The sequence below is a fragment of the Primulina huaijiensis genome, chromosome 10 (assembly GCF_012295235.1).
Source record: "Primulina huaijiensis isolate GDHJ02 chromosome 10, ASM1229523v2, whole genome shotgun sequence".
In the NCBI taxonomy this organism is placed as follows: domain Eukaryota; kingdom Viridiplantae; phylum Streptophyta; class Magnoliopsida; order Lamiales; family Gesneriaceae; genus Primulina; species Primulina huaijiensis.
Window position 1 is genome coordinate 65,844 of NC_133315.1, and position 16,256 is coordinate 82,099.

The following is a 16,256-nucleotide window of genomic DNA, read 5'->3' on the forward strand; positions in this document are numbered from 1 at the left end:
TCTTATTGGTATCGTGGAACATAACGAGATACACACAAGAACAACAAGGGATACCCCACCGGAAGAGAGTGAAAAGAAAGAACAGAGAGATCAAGGAATATAGGCTTGATTGTAGTTATTTTCTTTCTTGCACTGATAGACTTAAAGTCTTGTATGCTGTAATTCATGAGAGGATACATATACTGATAAATAAAGGCATTTGGCTGTTCTCCCGTGGACGTAGGCTGCATTATAGCCGAACCACGTAAATGCTTCTTGTGTTCTTCATTCCTTTTGGTTTTCTTTCTTCTGTGACTCTTTAGAGATTACGAGTGTGATTGTGAATTAAATAACATACTCAACATTATCCATATAATTCATTTATCCTTTAGTTATCTTCTCCACAATAAGGAAATATCAAAATAATTGTTTTTTAAAAAATAATTTTAAGTGTATAAACAAAAATAACCATCCACCTAGAAAGAAAATTATCTAGTGGTAAATTTTTCAAATTTATTTTCCCATCTAATGGTACAAGCTATTCCTAAATATTTTTTTTTATCTCATTATTAAATTATTCAAGTCATATGTTGTCTAAAGCATTTGAATTAATTATATCATAAAAATAAGTAAAATTTGTATATATATATTTTGAGGAGAAATTTGTATGGTAAAAGGCCATTTTATATGGACTCTTCGACTGCCTGTTGGAACCCAAGAATGAAAGCCCATAAACTACCAATCAACCCTAGAGGATAGTAAAGATCCAATCTTATTACCTTCTTCTTCTTCCACATACCCAACTCTATCTATCCTCTCCTGTGGTGTGGCTGGCTGTATTCCCAGTTCCTGAACAAACGCGTCATGCCGGGTCCCGTCGAAGAAATTGAATCCCAGAAAAAGACGCAGGTATCCTTTCTAAGTTTTCTTCTGAGTTTTTTGAGTTGGGATGATTTTTCTTTATTTTTTTTCAAGGATGAGCCGCTGGTGGAGGATGTGAAGGAAGATGATGACAACGAAGATGAAGCTGACGATTCTGATGATGAAGGTGATGACAAGGAAGATGGAACCCCAGGTTTGTGCTTTCTTTTCTCCTGTTCTTCTGATTGTATGTAAAGCTTTTGGCCATGAATCTAGTTTTCTTTGTTTACTCAAAATCTACATGTTTTGTGATACTAAATTAATAGTATAGGGCTGTATGGATTACTTACCCAAATTTGCTATGCTTCATGAAAACTTCACGGGACATCCTTGCTGGCCAATTTGTGTTTGATTTAGGATGATAGATTACACTTTTTTTGCCTATGTACTGCATTTTAGATGTTGCTTATTGTTTTGTATCGCAGATCGTTTTCTTTTTCATTTTTGGTTTCGATTCTCTATCTAGTATATATTCTTGAAAATTATAGTATAAAAAAATTTTTGTGCTTGGCAACATTCGAAATACTTTCTGCAGCATTTCTTTTACGTTTTGGCTTGTTAAAAAAAATTTGAGCTTCTGGTGTCCTTGAAGTGGAGTTTCTCTTTGGCTGGAGAATTGAACAGGTTCTAAGCAGAGCAGAAGCGAGAAGAAGAGTCGTAAGGCAATGCTGAAACTAGGGATGAAACCTGTTACTGGAGTAAGCAGGGTCACAATCAAGAGAACCAAAAATGTAATCCTCCTATTACATTCTTTGTTCCCTTTTGTGATATACATTTTCAGATGCTAGTATAATCGCGACATCAATTATACTGCAGGTGTTATTTTTCATCTCAAAACCGGATGTATTCAAAAGCCCGAATTCTGAGACCTATGTCATTTTTGGGGAGGCTAAAATCGAGGATTTGAGCTCTCAGTTACAGTCACAGGCTGCCCAACAATTCAGGATGCCAGATATGGGCTCTGTGATGGCCAAGTCTGGAATAGGTGCTGCAACGGCTGGCCATGTGCATGCAGATGATGAAGAGGAGGAGGTTGATGAGACGGGAGTCGAGGCTCGGGATATTGATTTGGTGATGACACAAGCAGGTGTTTCCAAGGCCAAGGCTGTGAAGGCTTTAAAGACTCACGATGGAGACATTGTGAGCGCCATCATGGAGTTGACGACCTGAATTCGGTCATGATTATTATTTTTCACACAAGGTTGAATGCATTTTGTGGTGATGATTTGGAATCAACGGTACACTGTTATTCACTATATTAATTGCTTCAGTGGACGATGGAATTGTCTTCTTCTTTCCTGTTTAGTTTGGATTTTGTTGCACCAAGAAAAGGGGCTCTATGCATTAAGATAAACCAAGTCAACGAATCGAAATTTTGAAATTACAAGTCTACTATGTCAGAATTTTCTTACTGACTAAATGTTTGTCTTTCGGCCTATCCATTATTAATTTATACACGACAGTCGTCCTAATAAAAAATATACTCCCCCACATACAATATATTCTGAAATGAAGACATCGTTTGTCAGGCTATAGACTGTTTATCCTAGTCATATTACGGAAAAAAAAACGGTTCTCTCTGATTCATAATTTAAGATACCACAATGTCCCAACAAGTACGAGGATGAGACTCGTGGTGACAACTATCTTGGGCACATACAAATAGGGAGCCATCCCGGAGCGGACAGAAGGAACATGTTCATGACTTTTATCAAGTTTCTTGGATTTGACAGTTACGCTTCCGCTTAAATCATTGGACGGTTTGTCTTGATTTGATTCATCTGATGTTGATTCCTCTGGCTTATTCAAGGTGTGCAGATTCATAGAATCGTCATCCTGTAAAAACCAATATTGTGAAAAAAATAATTCTTAGAATGGGCTTTACTGTTAATATTTGGTCATTTGTATGGTAAAAGTTCTCACCTCAGTCCCTGCTGACTCTTCCTCATCTTTTACTTTAATATCATTTGAATCTCCACGAAGGGGGCACTGAGCCGGTCCAATTTCCAATATCATCTGCAAATGCATTCTCCGAGGAGCAATTCCATGTTCAGCAGAACCATGGGCATTTACTAGATTCGATGTTTGGCGTGTCCTTAACATGATTCCAGGTCTGGAAGAGCTGTTTCTGTCCACTGCAGGGCTATACCCACCAGTTTTTTCTACAGTCGGCGCACAGCTCGGCTCCTCTGGATCATTTAAAATGGAGTCCAAGAAGATGTCAATATCAGAAGCATTTGTTCCATATTGGAAAGGAATAGTATTTCGGTCGTCATTAATTTCCCCAGAGAAACTGTCGGTACACAAGTATGGGCTTCCAAGCTCCATTTGCATCTGTGAATGCATTGGAGAGAAGATTTTCCATTCCAGTGGCTCCTGAATAGGTGGACACAAGCCCAGTAATTTTTCCAAGTCTGGGTAGGGCTGTAGAAAAATATTAGCAAAAAGAAATGAAGAGCAGCGACTCAAATATCGATCACGATTCAGATCAAGTTAGAAGTTGGGTGGTTTCAAGTATGGCTCTTTAGCTTACTTGGAAATATGATGCGTTTGAGTCTGTAATTGGAAATTTTTCCTCAGCTGGAGGTTGCATTTCAATGCTGCCACCACACGCTTGTATAATAGCTTCTGATTGTTCATCATCAGCAGAAGACTTTGTGACAGTGGGAGAAGAGGCAATATCCTCAACTTCTTCGAGCTTTGAACTTTCGGTAGCATCATCTTGTTTGAGATCGCCCTTTTTAAACAGCCGGCAGAGTACAAAGGCCCCCTGTTAAAGGAATTCATACAACAAACCATCAATACACGAAAAATAAACATGAAGAACAGCAAAGGTTAAATCAAATAGTATTTTAAACCCACGTCATCTGTCTATGAACTTCGAATTAAAGTGACTCTAAACAAAGTGATTCATGTAATAATTCGTTTTTTAAGCAAATTAATGAAATATTCATTACTTCATTCCCCAACGCGGAGGTGATTTTTTAATTAAAAAGTTGCAAATATAGGCCACCATCTTGACTAATGTGTTGTTATTCAGCCTCAACCAAAACACTGGGAAAAACCTAGGAAACATTTCACTGTAACCCAAAACAAGATATATTGCAAACAATGACGTTCCGACCTGACCAGGATGAGTTCCATCCAGCGATTTATCGGTAGCACGATACTCGTGAATCACCCAATTAGTCCTCTTGCCATCAGGTGCACGGCCGCTGTAGAAAACGAGAGTCTTTTTCATCCCAATCTTCGCCCCCTTCTTAGAAACTATATTTCTATCTTTACCAGTAGCTTTCCAGTAACCTTTCTCGGTTGCACGGTTGGATCTCTGGCTGTTCTGATACTTGCGATCTTTGGGGCAGAAAAAGAACCACTCGTTGTCAATTGACGGTATCACCGACAAATCTGCAAGAAATGACCTTTAACCCCCAGATTCGGAAATGTAAAGATTTCATCTTTCGCTATGTGACCAAATTTAAACAACTCGTCCCGCTTCAAAGCACACAGACAATCATAATAATCTTAATACCAAAACAAGAAAGAAAGAAAAAGCACCAGGTAAATCCCATGGCTCCCATTTACAGACATCAAGCTCACGAATAGCAGTGACTTCTTTATTACGTCCATTAATTTTATTCCTCAAATAGTGATCGATCAACTCCAAATCCGTCGGCCGGAATCTGAAGCCGACCGGTAAAGCTTTTAAAGGAAGCACAGCCATTAAAGTAAAGCAGAGTGCTTTTACAAAAGTTGAATAAATGAACCAAAGAGAAAGAGAGTTGGGATTCAGGGATGACGTACTAGTCACCCTCCCCCTCCGGTGTATATACCGTGTGAGAATATAAATCCCTGTTTTTGTTTAGACTCAATAGTTTAATTTTAGATTATGTTACTATAATTAATATATTACAGTAATTTTATCCATATATGATATATGTGAACGCGTGGTTGAACAAATGCAAGAAAGTCAATCTTGGCCTTAATGCTTAAGGCAGAGGCATTTTACTATGTCTTCTTCCTCTTTTGTTATGTAATAATTCTTAACTTCTTATCCTATGAATTATCAACTTGGAAATAAAGAAGAAAATCCTTTTGTTTTACTTGTAATTTTTAACTTCTTATCCTATGTATTATCAACTTCGGAAATAAAGAAGAAAATCACATTGTTTTACTAAGTTTTTCTTGTTTTCTCTCTCCAATAAAAAAAGTTTGATTTTATTTTATTTATTTATTTTTTAAAAAAAACTAGTTCTTTTGATGATGGCTATATTTATGATGAGCATGTAATTATTATTTATTCTATTCAACTTGCTTACATCACCCGCTATAAAAATAATGAACTTTTTTTATAAGAAAAGAATGTGGTAAAGACATATTTTGATCTCAACTATAGTCAATTATTGGGTTGAAAGAGGGACAATTACAAGTGCAAATGACTTGTAATGAGGTCACTACTCTTTTCACAACTTATCAAGATAACGAGATCAAAACTCATCTCAATCGACAGAATGACCATGGACTCTCAATCCAGCCTCAGTCATCTGCCACCACAATATTAAATTCCACGAAAGTTGGAATGTAGTCGATCGTAACCAAGCAGACATAGCATACGGAGCAATCACAAATATCTGTTCAATCCACCCCTCCGCTCTCTCCCCTCTCGTAGAGTTATCAACTACTAAATTGTGTCAAATTGAAATCACCAAACAATAAAGGCTGATTTGCAGATGTATGTCCCATAAGAGGATGTGACAATGGATTAATATGCTCAAACACACTGTCAACCCCATCCATTTTCTCGTGTGGATGCACTTGTTTCTTAGTTGAGACTCATTGATCAAACGTTGTCGTCCATAAGCATATCAGGTGGCGTACATACTAGCATCCAAGGGCAGTCAACAAAAGGTTTCTTTTGAATTCACAGATTTTGTACCCTCGTTATATTTCCCAAATATTGTAAATGTTGACATGCTATAAAAATAATAAATGTTGCTTTCAAAAAAATAAATAATATGCAATAAAAAAATTTCTTTAATTTATTATCAAGAAGTCAAGCCACATCAAATACCCACATATGTATGGGAGGGATCAGAGAACCGGGTGGGGTTTCATTTGTAAAGACACCGCAATCAAGGAAAGAAAACCAACTCATCTAAGGATGGAGAAAATCAAGTGGCCAAACAAAATTTCATTAATGCATAAAATCTATATGGATTTAGATTGGATCATTGGTATTAACATTCACTACATTTCATGTATTTGATACTCACTTTTCTTGACGTGTTATAATGTTTACACTTAATAAGAGAAGTGTTACATACATAAAATATAAAAGTAAGTAGATATCAAATACATAAAATATAAAAAAGATAACGAAAATAATATGATTAAGATTTACCGAAAATGTTCCGATAATGCTGTCTTAATAGATGGACTAAATTCCCCAGGGCCACAAACAGCCAAGCATTAAGTTATGGCATCTACCATATACTCGATATATCCTTTTTGTAACACCCGAGCCAACAAACAGGGCTCTAAACGAAATCGCATATGATTGACTTCATTAGCCATTTATTTACTGAACAAGCCTTGATTTGAAACCCTAGCACAAATTTCATTATTTCCCCACGAAAAGTATGCCAAAACTAGTAATAAACAAAAAAATCAAAATAAGACATCAGCAACTAATCATTTCATGGTGATGCATGCAAAAACAAAAGAGGTAATCAAAATAAGACATCAGCAATTAATCATCTCACACTGCTCTTCTCAAGTCCTTAATAATCCTACAGAATTCCAAAACAAGATGTTTATGCAACAAAATCTGGATAATCATCTCTTTTTTGATACCAAGCTTCGACGTTCAGCCTCTTTCTCAGCAACTACAACATAGAACTCCGCACCAAGCATCTCATGTATGTCAACATTCAAAGCTACGCTTAGATTAATGACTTCCATTGTATTTTCAACTGTGATCATGAAGCCTAAGGTAGACAACACTCCGATGGCATTTGCCGTCCTGCATATGCGCTGCCTCGTCTCAAGTGGGGTGCATGTTTCTTCTGATTCTTCATCGTTTATCATGTTCCAAGATTTATTTTGTTCTTCAGATTTGTTTGATAGATCGTCTATCATGTCGTCTCTCACTTCGACATGTTCACCAACCCAAATGAATCCATTACAACCCAGTATCAGATCAACTCCATATTGGTCTAGATGGTAGAAATGCTGTTTACGTTTCTTCACTAGATAAGGGGGAACAGAAAGTAACTGACCACTCTTGAGCTGAAACAAAAAGAGAAGGCAATTGAGTAACATAAAATCAAGTAATTTTAGAATAGATATGAGGATGGTTGAGGTTATGGGTTACCCAGAGAATTTGCTGCAACTATTTCACGAGGATCACCAATTTCAAAAAGCAAATTAAGATAACCTTGACAAACGTAACATGATTGTGTAAATATAATCAACGGTGGATGCTTGCAAAGATAAACAGATATGTGATGCTAACGTGTTTTTGCGATTATGTGTATAAGAAAATTTATCAAGCAATCTCTGACATTGTACCAACGTAAATCTTCACAGTTAATGTGATGAACAAGTTTAAGATACTTTTGGATAAAAGATTCATCAAGCATTCTATGGTATCAATGGAAATCTTCGATACTTTTGGATTAAAGATTCATCAAGCATTCTATGGTATCAATGGAAATCTTCACTGGTATAATAGATGTAACAACTTTTTAGATCAAATGGAATATCAATACCGCCATTAGATCATAGTTTTCTGAAAATAGTTACACAACACACCACTGCTGCTCACATATTGAACAAATATTATAAACATACCTTTCCATACTTCTGGCTTCTGGCTTGTAGGTGTAGGCAGCCGTCATGCTGGAAGCCACGAACTTCAGCCTGAAAACAGTTAGAAACTTAAGAGGCAATATATAATGTCAAACTGAAAATATCATCCTTGATTGCTAATAAATATAGTGGGTTTTGCCAGAATTAACTTTCAAGGATACTAAACCACATAAAAATAAAAATTTGAGATCAGCTGGTTCGTGCACAAGAATATTCAAGGAGCTTACACAGAGAACATCATTCTCTTCAAAAACACTGCGCATATTGAGTTCATCAACTGCAGTTCTTCGTCTCTGAAACCCAAATGCATGAAATAAAAAACGAGCACAGAAGTGAGAATGAATGAGGCCCAACAAACTGCAGTTGTCAGATTGAAACCAATTACTACTAGAAATTTCACATGGATAGCGCGTGATAACTTCAACAGGAATCTTGTTTAGCCAACTATATTCAGAATTGTATGCTGACTCCTAACAATGCAGCAAAAAGATGACACAGCAGCCAAAAAAACGACCTCAACCATCAGTATCTTAATCCTTTCAGCACTCCTCGCATATTGTTCACAATATTTAAAACCAAAAGCACCAAAAGTACCTGGATGCCATCTGGCAGGTTCATTGACGAGAGCATTAACACTGCATCCTGGCTAAAGTTGATCTCCAATCTCCAGCGCTTTGGTGCAACCTTAAATTAAAAAGAACAAAAGCTTTTCAGTTAGGCTTGATCCCGCTCGGTGTACTTATACTTCATTTTTATAGACAGGTCTCCTTAGTCCCGCATCGCTTGGGGTTCTCTTTAAAAAAAGCGGATTAACAAAAAAATCTACATCGCTTGATGGATCTCATTAAGAGTTCACATAAAACAACAGATTCATATCATAAAGGAACCAGATATGGTAGATAATATACACTGTTAATGTCTATCCAGGTCTTATAAAATGTCAACAATACTCATTAAAATTGGATTTAAATAATCTGACGATCAAGAACGACACAAGAGAAAAAAAATTACCTCAATAACACGGCCGACTATGATATCACCAATTTCAGGCTTGTACCTACGACAAAATGAAACACAGATAAATATACAATTCTCAAGATCAAACTATTCTGGTGAAAAACAAAAATGAAACCTGGCTCTCAAAGTCCTAACATAAACAAGCTTGTTCACGCGCTCAACCACTCCGCATATGGTCGCCACCACGCGTCCGCCCATCTCTGTTGTCCCATGGCCCCTTAATTCCACAAAAAGAAGATCAAAATTAGGAAAAGCTCTTCACTACAGTAAATGAAAAAAGTAGAGGATTAAGATACGGTTGAAAATACTTGAGAATGGCGTCTTCATTATTGACAGAAATATCGTCGGCCACTGTGACGGAGGCGTCAGAATTTTGTTTTGAGGATAGCGACTCCAGTTGCTCTAAAGCTCTATCGAGTCTAAGATTCTGGTGTTTACTCAGTGTAAATTGAATGCCTCTCATCGTGTTTTGTGCGTTGAAAGAGTCAAATTCTTTAAATTCGAAACCTTGGTAAAACCCTAAATTTTGGGTAGCAAATGAGAACGGAATACGGCGGCGTCGGCACGGCGGAGCGGCGGCGTCGAGTCAGAGGCAGAGGCAGAGGCAGAGGCAGAGATGCAAGACACTGGACTGGGGCAGGGGGAGAGACGCAGTGGCTAGGCAACAATAGGGATTTTAATTATGCACATGGCATGGGCTTACATTTGGATGATGGATTTGGGCTAAACCTTGAGCTAAATCTTGACTGGATGTGCCTTCATTAAACCTAAAAAATAATATGCATTATATTTGTCGGGATCGGGTACCCAAAACACTACTCCACAGAAAAAATTATACTTGAACATGACATTTTCGAAAATTACCCGACCCAGTCCCAGAAACCCAAGAAACTTTCTCAAACCGGAAGCCTAAAAACCGAGGAAATGACTTTATTTTTCATGGAGGGAATATGCTAAAAATCTATTGTTAACAGGTTTTTAGTGTAGACATCTTCTGTGAAAATATTTTGAATGAAAAGCGTAAGGAAATTTTGAGAATAAAGATTATTTGAGAACATAGAAATTTTAAGGCAGATGAGAAGAAAATTTCTAAGATTTAAAGATAATTTATTTTAATGGGACAGCTACAACAAAACATGTGTCAGTTATGTTGTGAATTGGGAATTTCAAAATTTGAAAAGAATTTTAAGAGTCGTCGAAACCCTGGCGAAGCTCTGCACATACGTGTTTAATGAATAAAATATAATTTCCGATCAAAAAAACTAGCTTAATGAAGCGACGATTTTTAATCTATCTAGTAAAAAAAAACTCATGCATGATTTATCAAATTAATAATCTAATACGTTAAAATTCAAAAATAAAATACTACGCTAAAATTCGTAAATAAACTACTACGCAAAAATTAAATATTAAATTAACTGTAAAGAAAAGCTTTAACAATATGACGTGCGCGAAGATATGCAGTTTCACGTAACGCTGGAAGATCACACCGACAAGCAAATCTACGAAATTAATAGGAAAAAATGTTAGTACAAAGTAAAAAAACCGAAACTTGTCTAAACAAATTGATAGAGTTTCGCTACTACCAGAGAAGAACGGCGAAAATCGCTGAAGAAAACGTTCGCGAGCATATATAGAATCATAGCGACAGTTTTCACAAAACCCGTCGCAATTAGCGACGGTTTGGAGTTATGGCGACGGTTTTTTTAACCGTCGTGCTCAACTGTCGCTATTGGCGACAGTAGTAGTAAAACTGTCGCTAAGAGCGACGATCGCTGAATATTAGCGACGGTTGTTTGATAAACCGTCGCTAATTCTTCAGTCACGGGACGCTAAGAACGTTATTTTTACGTTTCTCCAATTTTCAGATCTTGCCTTTGACTTGCACACATTTAAATTTCTTGGCGCATGATTTCACATCACAGAAATTTTATGTATATAGTTCTGCATTGATTTTAATTAATGTACACGACTAAGGAGTGAATGAATTTACCATTATTCAAAGGTTGATGTAGAACAATGGGGAATGAAAGTTTCTTACCCCATGGGTATTATTTCTTACTGTGAAATGGATATCATGATCCATTATGCTTTAGAGGTATTATTATGATATAAGTAACTTCATTACTTTTTATAATTCTGTGTTTGGTTCTGATCTTGACTGACAAACTTCGTTTTACAGAATCAATTCCTTTATAATTTGGCAAAGAGTACATATTGTATTTTGTTTCAGTTTGTAGAATGATGGTTGTATTGTTTTCCATAAGGTTTGGACATAACTCAATTTGCACACCAACCGTTTGACATAATACGTGAATATGGTGCTCTAAAGTTTTAAGTCATTTTTCATTTATACTTTGGCAGTGATGCAAAGTTGGAAAATAATTTCTCAGTGATGTTTGTGTCGTAGTTTACGTGTTTGAAAACCATAACTTACGAACCAGCTGAGATAAGGTTTATGGCTATGAAGCAATGAGATGCAGTGTCGCTTGGCTACAAATAAAGGGTTTTGGAGAGAGAAAATAATAGGAAAGGTGAGATTTGGTAAACACAAAAATCGCTCTTGAAATTATGAACTAGTAGCATTTTGTGAAAGGGAAATTATTTTTGAATATTAAAATAATTTGACGGTGACATGAATAATTATGTTCCATATACGAATGCGATATTTGCACAAAAGTATCGTTGTTATGCACTGCTCTCTAATTTTCAGTGCTCCATAAGCGTGCAGCCTTTTCGAAGCCACATTTAATGACAATGCTCTCTAACATCTCCTAGAGCACTACTATACAATTTGCTTTGAGCTATTTGGTTTGCTTACGAATTTAATTTGTTTGCAAAATTTAAAAAAAATCTAAAAATGTAGTTTGAAATCTTTTATGCGGTGATAATGGACTTTCAGAGTAGGTGTTTACCTTACATATTTCTTTATTCTGTAATTTCTTCAAGAAATAAAATTTCAAACTACAATTTTCATATCTTTTTCCTCATATTCAGTATATAAAAATTATTCTATTTTTTTCTTTGGTTGTGTTGAACTCAACAAGATATCTGGTTGTGTTGCTCGAGGAATAGTAAGTGTTCGTAAGATTTACTCAAGCAGAACTATTACTATATATTGATAATTGTTAGAAGAATGGGGTTTTCTTGGATTTGTGTGTATTTTTTTTTTTTTGCATTTTAGTGAAACATAAGTTTAGTTTGATTTTTTAGCGCTTTGTCGGTGTTTAAAAGCAGGAGCAATGATGAAAGGAAGTTTATGCCGATGGTGAATATAGGTGGTGATACCCCATGGATGAGCCCACTACCCCTGGCCCATCCCAAGCCCAAATGGAAGACAGGCCCATCAAGGGCCCAGGTATTCTCCTATAAATATTAGGTTTTGGTGTTCATTTGATTCATTCACTATATTGTTTTCAGCAGCGCCCTTAGCTGCTCCCCCATATATCCTCAGTCTCTGACTTGAGCGTCGGAGGGGCTACGCCAGGACACCCTCCTGGCCCCCTTCTAACGGTCTTATTTGTGATTTCAGGCTCAGGACAATTTCAAACCTGCGTCTGGATTAGTGACCCTCGCCGGAATCGGACCCTAAATTTCCCGTNAAGGCCCCTCATCTGACTCGGACCCTTTTGGAGAAGAGACTGATACAACTGAGATATCAGAAATCTTACGTTTACCATGCTGTGAGACCGACGGGCTAGGATCAGTGNTAGCAAGAGGCACCAAAAAAATTATTTGAGCATGTTCGTGATGAAACAACAGGAGTCTGAGACTTTGCGAGAATTTGTCCAGCGTTTTAACAATGCAGCGCTGGAGATACCATCAGCTACCCCAGACATCATGATAAGTGCCTTCACCCAAGGCTTGAGAGGAGGGGAGTTTTTTAAATCACTGNCGGCCATCGTGGCTGCTGGAACGACTGACTTCTGGGGAACGGATGATGAACTCCCAGCCTTCTTTTTCGCAACCTCGCGAAGCAGTGCAGCATTCATGACTCTAACACCTGCAAGTAAAAACAGAAAACCGAATGAGAATATTATCAAAGAACGCAATAAGCAAAAGAAAGATAAAAATGGTTAAGAGGCGAGAATATCTACCGGCATTCTCCTTCAGCTTAATTTTCGCGGGACTCAACCCGGCGTGACACATGAGATCTTCAGACAAGANAGCGGTGTTAGGATGCCTCCGGCGGACAAACGAGAGGCATCCTCATCCGGGGACCGACCGAAGCCTCGCCCATCTTCTAGGCGAGGTCGAGGTCCTCCTTGGATCAACCAGAGGGTCGGAGAGCCGAGAAGAGAAGGGCGGGGNTATGAAGCAGGTCAATTCCTTAGGGGGCTGAACAAAAAAGAAATATTTTTTCCATTCCTTCACGTGACTGGGGGCCCCATCGAAGAGTTTGTGACTAGACCGGGAGGTCACATAGAAAGGTCCTTCTTTTGATCGAGACAGAACTAAGAAGTAGGAGAAGGTGGTGCAATTCNAACCTTCGAGGTATCGTGGCTCCTCATAACGATGCCTTGGTGGTGACAGCCACTCTTGCCAACTACGATGTGGTAAGGATCTTCATTGATAATGGGAGCTCTGTAAATATATTGTTCAAGAGCACGTTGGATCAGATGAAGNTGTATAATAACCCTTAGAGGCTAGATAGGGTCGGTCCTCTGGGCTAGGTATGATGATTTGGTGAGAGGATGGAATGTGCCACAAAGTCCTAAGTTTCGACTCGCTAGTGGGAGGAATATGGGATGACAAATGACCGTACCATAAGTTATCTGCTTCAGACATGTTCATTTGTTGGTTCACGTGACGGACTTCCTTACCAGGANGCATATCATCAGAAGTTGAAGTTTCCTGTGGGGAAAGAAGTGGGAGTCTTGTGCGGGGACCAGAAGGTCGCGCGTNGTTAGACTCACTAGACCCGCTGGATCTCTCGGAATCACCCGATGAACTAGACTCGGAATCAGATGAAGACATAAGTGCTAAGGATAATCAAACAGCAAGAGGAGAGAACTGACCCGGGAGAGACGTGGAAAAAATACTCAAAGCAATAGAATCGCATGGATGGGCGAGCGTGCGGAGGACCCGGGCGAGGTGACACGCGAGCGAGCAGGGGCTTGGGCGAGCTCGCGTTGGGGCGAGCAGGGGCTTGGGCGAGCGTGAGGTGCTGAGCGCTCGGCAGGCGCGATGCGCACGCGGCGAACGTGACAGGCGCGAGGCTGGGCGCGCGGCGAGCAGGGCAGGTGCTCGGCGAGCGGCGAGGTGACACGCGGGCGAGCAGGGGCTTGGGCGGCCTCGCGCTGGGGCGAGCAGGGGCTTGGGCGAGCTCGCGCTGGGGCGAGCGTGCGGCGAGCTGGCGAGCAGGGGCTTGGGCGAGCTCGCGCTGGGGCGAGCGTGCGGCACGCGGGCGAGCAGGGGCTTGGGCAAGCGTGAGGTGCTGAGCGCTCGGCGGGCGCGAGGTGCTGGGGCGAGGCGCGCGAGGTGCTGGGGCGAGGCGTGCGGATGGACGCGCGGCGAGCGGCGAGGTGACAGGGTGAGCGTGGGCAGGGCTCGACAAGCGTGGGCAGGGCTAGGCGGGGCGAGCGTGTGTAGGGGCGGGCTGACGCGCAAGGTGGACGGGCGAGCTGCACGACGGGCGAGGCTGCGCGCGGGGGCGAGCGCTCGTGCGGTGCGAGGCAGGCGCCGGGGGAGCTGCTCGTGCGGCGGGCGTGCGCGCAGTAGGGGCGGTGTGCACGCGGCCGCGGCGCGGTGCTAGCGGCGTGAGGCGAGGGCGGCGGCGCGGCTGCGGCGACGGCGGCGAGGGTGAGGCGGAGGCTAGGGTATGTTCGACGTTGAGAACGAGGTAATTAATATTATATGGGAGAAGTCAAAATGAAGTAAAGAGGGAACTCATATTTATAGGAGGAGCGGAGACCAAATCTTTCCTTTCAGGTCGATCCCCGTAATTTTCGCAGTGGTAAACATCGTTCGTTAACGCAAACAAAAAAAATTTTTCTAATACGGTACGTCCTCATCGCCGATAAACCAAGGACAACACAATTAATATAACTTTGAACCTGCGATTCAGTTCGACTCGGGAGGAGGAGACTGGTGATACCCCATGGATGAGCCCACTACCCCTGGCCCATCCCAAGCCCAAATGGAAGACAGGCCCATCAAGGGCCCAGGTATTCTCCTATAAATATTAGGTGTTGGTGTTCATTTGATTCATTCACTATATTGTTTTCAGCAGCACCCTTAGCTGCTCCCCTCATATATCCTCAATCTCTGACTTGAGCGTCGGAGGGGCTACGCCAGGACACCCTCCTGGCCCCCTTCTAACGGTCTTATTTGTGATTTCAGGCTCAGGACAATTTCAAACCTGCGTCTGGATTAGTGACCCTCGTCGGAATCGGACCCTAAATTTCCCGTGAGTATCAGGTGGAAAGGAAACAATCCAGGTTTAAGATCTTACACGAAAGCTAAGATCCGTAATTTTATTCTCAATTAAAAAGAAAAACATATGGATTTCTTGGGTTTTTCACATTTTTATTTTAGCCTTGGAAAAGTTTTCTATATTTTCTTGCTAGAAATAAAACAACCAATAGAATATATTTGCTTTATTTCTATGTTTTTTATTCATAGTTTGGTGTTTACTAATGTTTCCAATCATCTAATTCAAAAAATTAACGTTTTCATTGTTTTGCCTAATTTGATATCTTTTATTTTGGTCTTCGTCAAAACTTCTTATTGACCATTTTTCATTAATATGTGGTCAAAGCATTTAAAGGAGAATAATAGTTCAAGTTCTCATTCACCATCATTCTCGAGTGACTCAGTATGCAAAAGTGCTGAGGGTATTGTGTGTACCAAAAAAGTTGTTGATGTTCATAAACCAATGACTAATTCTTATTTATTGCTGATGGATTATGGATGTGCTTACATTTTAGAATTTCTTACAGGAAAATTAAATGCATTTTTATTTCTTAACCTTTCAATTAATTATATACGAGTAAAAACAAAACTACGCAAATTTTGGACCATTATTCATGATTCTGCCTTGCATATGTCTTTTACGACTTTTTTTTTAAAAAAATTGGACATTAATCTCCTGCTTCTCAAAATGTTTCTTTACTACTACTTCTTCACAACTTGCAATAAATTTATCATATTTTGTGTCATGATTTTCAAAATTCTTAAAATAGTTTAGCCAGTGGGTTTTTAATTCAGTATTTTACGTGATGCTTTAGCTCGAATTTGATGGAATGAGAATACATTTCTCTTGCAGATATCTGATGGAACCCATGAGTTCCGGATAACGTACACCAAACGACAATGACGTCGCAAATCAACAACAAAGGTCTACGCATGTATGCAAATTTTTTAATTCCAATTTTCAAGTAAACATTTTAATTTATTTAAATTTTCCTTAATTGTATTCTACTATTATTTTCTTATTTTCATAAGCACATTAACTATTGGTCTGTAATTCT

General features: G+C 39.3%; 3 protein-coding genes across 3 annotated transcripts; 1 reads left to right on the forward strand and 2 right to left on the reverse strand.

Moving 5' to 3' along the window:
* Positions 1-691: 691 nt before the first annotated feature.
* LOC140985579 (nascent polypeptide-associated complex subunit alpha-like protein 2) lies at positions 692-2,197 on the forward strand. Its single transcript, XM_073453433.1, has 4 exons — positions 692-888; positions 955-1,054; positions 1,525-1,631; positions 1,717-2,197. The coding sequence occupies exons 1-4, from the start codon at positions 844-846 to the stop codon at positions 2,068-2,070; spliced, it is 606 nt and encodes a 201-aa protein (XP_073309534.1). The 5' UTR covers positions 692-843; the 3' UTR covers positions 2,071-2,197.
* A 139-nt stretch (positions 2,198-2,336) lies between these two features.
* On the reverse strand, positions 2,337-4,777 carry LOC140985577 (NAC domain-containing protein 91-like). The gene is made up of 5 exons (XM_073453430.1): positions 4,456-4,777; positions 4,025-4,305; positions 3,434-3,670; positions 2,824-3,324; positions 2,337-2,736 (listed from the first exon to the last, which is right to left on the reverse strand). The coding sequence occupies exons 1-5, from the start codon at positions 4,619-4,621 to the stop codon at positions 2,485-2,487; spliced, it is 1,437 nt and encodes a 478-aa protein (XP_073309531.1). The 5' UTR covers positions 4,622-4,777; the 3' UTR covers positions 2,337-2,484.
* Positions 4,778-6,489: 1,712 nt separating this feature from the next.
* Positions 6,490-9,791, reverse strand: LOC140985578 (exosome complex component RRP4 homolog). The gene is made up of 7 exons (XM_073453432.1): positions 9,093-9,791; positions 8,900-9,001; positions 8,779-8,824; positions 8,362-8,451; positions 7,995-8,060; positions 7,750-7,818; positions 6,490-7,185 (listed from the first exon to the last, which is right to left on the reverse strand). Exons 1-7 carry the CDS (start codon positions 9,245-9,247, stop codon positions 6,733-6,735), a joined length of 981 nt encoding a protein of 326 aa, XP_073309533.1. The 5' UTR covers positions 9,248-9,791; the 3' UTR covers positions 6,490-6,732.
* Positions 9,792-16,256: the final 6,465 nt, after the last annotated feature.

Coding starts and splice junctions, on each gene's coding strand:
- LOC140985577 (XM_073453430.1), bottom strand. CDS start 4,621: ATGGCTGTGCTTCCTTTAAAAGCTTTACCGGTCGGCTTCAGATTCCGG. Junction 4,306..4,455: donor GGAGCCATGGGATTTACCTG/GTGCTTTTTCTT, acceptor CATTTCTTGCAG/ATTTGTCGGTGATACCGTCA. Junction 3,671..4,024: donor ATGGAACTCATCCTGGTCAG/GTCGGAACGTCA, acceptor TTCCTTTAACAG/GGGGCCTTTGTACTCTGCCG.
- LOC140985578 (XM_073453432.1), bottom strand. CDS start 9,247: ATGAGAGGCATTCAATTTACACTGAGTAAACACCAGAATCTTAGACTC. Junction 8,061..8,361: donor ACCTGCCAGATGGCATCCAG/GTACTTTTGGTG, acceptor TTTGGGTTTCAG/AGACGAAGAACTGCAGTTGA. Junction 7,819..7,994: donor AAGAGAATGATGTTCTCTGT/GTAAGCTCCTTG, acceptor AACTGTTTTCAG/GCTGAAGTTCGTGGCTTCCA.
- LOC140985579 (XM_073453433.1), top strand. CDS start 844: ATGCCGGGTCCCGTCGAAGAAATTGAATCCCAGAAAAAGACGCAG. Junction 889..954: donor AATCCCAGAAAAAGACGCAG/GTATCCTTTCTA, acceptor TTTTTTTTCAAG/GATGAGCCGCTGGTGGAGGA. Junction 1,055..1,524: donor CAAGGAAGATGGAACCCCAG/GTTTGTGCTTTC, acceptor AGAATTGAACAG/GTTCTAAGCAGAGCAGAAGC.